General features: G+C 39.4%; 1 protein-coding gene across 3 annotated transcripts; it reads left to right on the forward strand.

Moving 5' to 3' along the window:
• Positions 1–437: 437 nt before the first annotated feature.
• On the forward strand, positions 438–4,688 carry LOC141764910 (CD209 antigen-like protein C). Of its 3 annotated transcripts, none has more exons than XM_074630597.1 (7): positions 438–960; positions 1,169–1,258; positions 1,865–1,957; positions 2,094–2,198; positions 2,739–2,776; positions 2,884–2,984; positions 4,121–4,688. In XM_074630597.1, exons 1-7 carry the CDS (start codon positions 936–938, stop codon positions 4,263–4,265), a joined length of 597 nt encoding a protein of 198 aa, XP_074486698.1. In that variant the 5' UTR covers positions 438–935; the 3' UTR covers positions 4,266–4,688. The 3 variants fall into 3 exon arrangements, with proteins under 3 accessions (XP_074486698.1, XP_074486697.1, XP_074486696.1); XM_074630595.1 differs by lacking the exon at positions 2,094–2,198 and adding an exon at positions 2,411–2,479 and having other exon boundaries at positions 454–960; positions 2,634–2,776; positions 4,121–4,687; XM_074630596.1 differs by lacking the exon at positions 2,094–2,198 and having other exon boundaries at positions 449–960; positions 2,634–2,776.
• The last annotated feature ends 350 nt before the right edge of the window (positions 4,689–5,038 follow it).

The following is a 5,038-nucleotide window of genomic DNA, read 5'->3' on the forward strand; positions in this document are numbered from 1 at the left end:
ATTTGGTCCCTGATATCTTAAAAGTGTTTAGTCAGTTTCACTACGAGAGTTACAGGGGTGCAAAGTGTATGTATTTATTTCTTTCTTTCTTAATTTGTTACCTCAATGCAGAAAATGAGGAGGGGCGGCCACCGGCATTTATTTATTTTGATTTTAATTTTAATTTTATTTTTTTTTATGTTATTTTTGGGTATTTATTTATTTATTTATTTATTTATTTATTTATTTATGTATTTTTAGAGGGCGAGCAGTGACCCCCTAGAAGATGGCGCCCTAGACGCCTATATGGCCTATGCATTAAGCCGGCCTTGAGCTGACTAAAGAAAGACACCAGTTTGAAGAAAGCCCTGAAATGAAGACGGAACTTTTCTTCAGAAGTAAAGAAATCTCTGAAGAAACTGAACCTGTGATTTATCGCTTCATGTCTAGCTGGGAGCTGAACTGACTTAACTTTTATATGAAGGAGCAGCTGAAGGAGTGTGTGTACTATGTTCAAGTCATTTCTACTATGTTGCCTTTGACTGACTCCCGCATACTTCATGTGAATGTGTTCATAACTTATTGTAGAGTTTTGGGTGAAACAATAATTAGCTTAGCAATATTAGCTGTATTTAATTCCTCCATCAGAGATTGTTGGTCTCACACCAACAACTATTTGTTTTATAATGGCTCTAAAAAAAAGTATGTACAGCTTGGCTTTCCTGATATGGTGAAAAACACATTTTCACACACTCAAGACAGTTTCCTGTCTTGAGTGTGCAAGACTAATGGCAAAATGAAGAAGTGTGAGAGATAATAAGTCGCGGAAAGAGTTCTGCTGTCGCATTCAGATTGTCAGAACCAGAGAAGAAGAAGCAGCTTACAGATCAGTGCAGCTGGTTGTCATAATTTGCTGGTCAAGTATTTTGAGGTTTGTCTTTAAAGAGGAGGCTGAGATGACGCCGGACGCTTCATCCAAGAGTGAGTAACTTTAAGGTTGTCTGACAGCATCATACTCTCTGTATCTTGTTCTTATGTTTGAGTTTGGAGGAGAAGTGAAATAAAAACAGTTCAAAGAACGTAATATCATGCCTGGCTGTTCTGCCTAATAATAATATATAATGTTAATATATAATGATGTGTGTGTGTGTGTGTGTGTGTGTGTGTGTGTGTGTTTTTCTGTATCCAGAGGAAAAACTCTTCGGACTGGTTGTTGTGAGCTTCGGACTCCTGTGTGTCCTACAAGCTACTGTCAACATTTCCCTGCGTCTCGCTCTCTGTGAGTGATCTTACTTCACCCTGTTCCTCCTGGGATTTTAATTTTAATTCACCATCTCAGTATTATAAACCCAGAGATTGAGACTAAACACAAGTACCAGCTATGATAATGATATCTCATGAGTGCTTTCTAAATATATATAGATCAGTGGATTAATGATAAAACAGCAATGCTTTTGTGTAAAGTCATGGTCTGGTAGATGATCGGAGAGTATTATAATTACAAGAATTACGCTGATATTATAGAATATTCAGATCTAGCAAAAACAGTTTTGAGTCATACTTTATAATTAATTAATTCATCTAAGACAGTCAAAAAATATTAGTAAACATGAACAACTCTCTCCTAAATCCAAAAACTAGAGATCTAAAACTCAAACTTATAATGTCGTAGGGTATAAAGTGTGGAGCTGCTCCATAGACAATGAATTGGGAGAGATGTTCTAGATGATTATTGATGAATGATGATGATGAATGTTCTGAGTATATGAGGACATTTACTGTTTCACAACTGAAAACACTACAATAGAAAAAAGCTCATTTGGGTATAAAAAAAGATCCTTGGTGTTAACTACAGTGACAAAAGTGAATCTTTCTGCTCTTTCAGACAGTCCTGGTGCGAAGACGCCAGATTTTGAGGCCATTATCAAAAACCTGACTGAAGAGAGAGAAGATTTGAAGAGGAAGCTGAGCTCCTGGTGTGAGTATGAGGACGAAACTGACTGCACCTCTGTGACAGGGAAATAAAAGATACGGCAACATCATAAAATGTTTTTTCTATCTCCTTTTACATGTTTTGAGAAGGTTTTTTTCTTCAGTTTTGTTATCCTCAACAGCTAATAACTCCCAACAAGGATGGGTGTATTTCAGCAACAGTTTCTGTTACATTTCTTCCATTGTCAAGTCCTGGCAAAAGAGTAGAGATGACCGTCAGCAAAGAGGTGCAGACCTGATAAAGTATAAAGTGTGGAGCTGTTCCATAGACAATGAATTGGGAGAGATGTTCCAGATGATTTTTGATGAATGATGATGATGAATGTTCTGAGTCTATGAGGACATTTACTGTTTCACAACTGAAAACTCTACAATAGAAAAAAGCTCATTTTGGTTTAAAAAAACGACACTGATAAAAGTGAATCTTTCTGCTCCTCAGATCTTGAGGCCGTTATCAAAAACCTGACTGCAGAGAGAGAAGATTTGAAGAGGATGCTGGGCTCATGTGGTGAGTATGAGGACTAAACTGACTGCACCTCTGTGACACGGAAACTAAAAGATACGGCAACATCATAAAAAGGTTTTTCTATCTCCTTTTACATGTTTTCTTTCAATTTCTTTTACTGAGAATTTGTTTTCTTCGGTTTTGTTATCCTCAACAGCTTCTAACTGCCAACCACGATGGGTGTATTTCAAGCACAGTTGCTATTACTTTTCTTCCAATGTCAAGTCCTGGCAAAAGAGTAGAGATTACTGTCAGCAAAAAGGTGCAGACCTGATGATCATCAACAGCAAAGAGGAGCAGGTGTGTAAGAAAGTGAAATCTGTCTGTGAGAGACACGAGAGAAAAAGTGTGAAATCAAATCAATGAAGTTTTGTTTATTATTGTTTCTTTCTCTTATTGTAAACAAGGAATTTGGAAGTCAATACAAGCGGAACACATGGATCGGACTGACTGACAGAGAGACAGAGGGGATATGGAAATGGGTGGATGGGACTGCACTGGGCACAAGGTTCATTAATTATGTTTTTTGTTTAATTAGTGGTAACACTTTATAACATCGATCATTTATAAATGGTAAATTGATAGTTATCTATAATTAGTAAATATTTATTTTAATGTTAACAAAAGTTTTAAAGTTGTAAAACGCACTAATAGCTGAATCCAGAGTTATTTCCGTTCCTCCGTTCATGTGAGTGAGACCCAGACCGAGGCTGGAGCGTAAGTCGTGACGACGGCGTGACGTTGGGACCCCGTGACCAAGTCATGTGACCGAGCGGACGCTACTCCGCCAATCATCTCGGACGCTACTCCGCCAAGATCTGGGTACTTTTCCAGACGGAAGTCGAGCCATTTAGGCTTCATGCGCCAATGAGCAACTCTCATAGGAATGACCGAGGCCCCGCCTCCAACGCTGTATCCAGCTCTTTTAAATGGACTGTTTGTAAGAATCAGAAATTGCTTGTGAACAGCGACACCTGTGGCCATTAAGTCAACGAAAGTCAGCGTCCTGTTGCTCGTGCTCGCGCTTGTGCTTGCTCTACATAGACATGAACGAGCATCGCTCAAAACAGTGAGGCGACACACGTCAGCTAAAACCACAATATCACTCTATATTTCACCTGCTTGGCAGTAATGTTAGCTGACCAGACGAAGGTCTCTCCATGAATCAATGCTGATCCTAGTGTTGGCTTTTCCTGCCTCAGCCTCCCGACCGTGGTTGGAGGGAACAGGGGAGACACCAGAGTTTTGGTCAGAGACAACAACGTTTCTCGCTGCGGAGCCCCGTCACTTCACAAGACACGGTAAACCTCTGTTAGTCTGGAGGAGCTGCAGCAGTTATTACTGCACAAACGTCCACTGTACATTTACTAGATATTCTCAGAGCTACTAACTCTTCTGCAGTGTGGAGCTTGCGCGCATGCACGTGAAAAATAGCAAGAACGAGCTCGGTGTGTGACTGAAGGCACGCAGGCAGGCAGAGGAGCAGAGTACAGCAGAGACTCCGGCCCTGGAGACCACGGCTACGGTCTCCCCCGCGTCCTCCGACAGCAGCCAACACTGTTTCGCAAGACGGGTTTAATTTGGCCACATGCTGCTTTGGTTGTGTTTTCTGGTAAAAACACATTATTTGTTGTTTGGTTTCAGCTACTGGTACACTGGGGAGCCCAACAACAACAACAATGATGAAGACTGTGGAGTACTATGGGGCTTTGGAAAAGAAAACAACTGGAACGATGTACCATGCAGCATTCAAATCAACTGGATCTGTGAAAAGGTGGGGCCTCCATAACTCTGCATCCAAACCCACCAGACTGTAAATCAATATGCTGCAGGGTTAGTGGCTCATCATCATATATGCATGTACACAAACACATACAGGCCTTTCTAGTTTTTCTGTTTTCTTTTACATTCTAGCATTCATTCTGTCTAAACACCTACATTCAGTGTGTTTAATCTTGTAATTATTCATCCTTAGATCCTTTAATGGCTTTTGTGTTTTTGAGTATTATGCAGTGTAATAGATATACTGTTTTGTTTTGTTTTTGTTAGTTTTAAAAACTAACCCTAACTAACTCTAAAAACACCATTCATCTGTGTGTTATGATGCCCTCCTTTCCCCCTCCCTCTTCGCTTCCTTGAAGATTAGACTCTCTTTATCTGTAATGTTCAAAGAAATAAATAACACGATTTTCTCTAAAAGCCATTATCTCTTAACTATTTCCCTGATTAAATGTTGTTTCTCATATCAAAATATATACTTATCACAGGATTATTTTGTTGTTTGTTAAAACATCAGAAAGAAGTCCTTACAGCCTCATGCATTTAAAATGGTCCATTCTGCAATTAACAGCTTATTGTCCACTAGTTTCAATGTGCAATGTGTCTTTTTACACAGGTTTCTTTACATAAAGTGATAATATTGTTGATAATATGTTTTCATCTAAACAACAGGTTGACGAACCAACTTCATTTCTGTTGTAAGAGAGCTCCAACATTTAAGTATCTGTCATGTTCACCCTCACTAGGCCACATTACCTCTATACTGACATGCTGTGCTGTATC

This window comes from Sebastes fasciatus, chromosome 3 (assembly GCF_043250625.1).
Source record: "Sebastes fasciatus isolate fSebFas1 chromosome 3, fSebFas1.pri, whole genome shotgun sequence".
Classification (NCBI taxonomy): Eukaryota; Metazoa; Chordata; class Actinopteri; order Perciformes; family Sebastidae; genus Sebastes; species Sebastes fasciatus.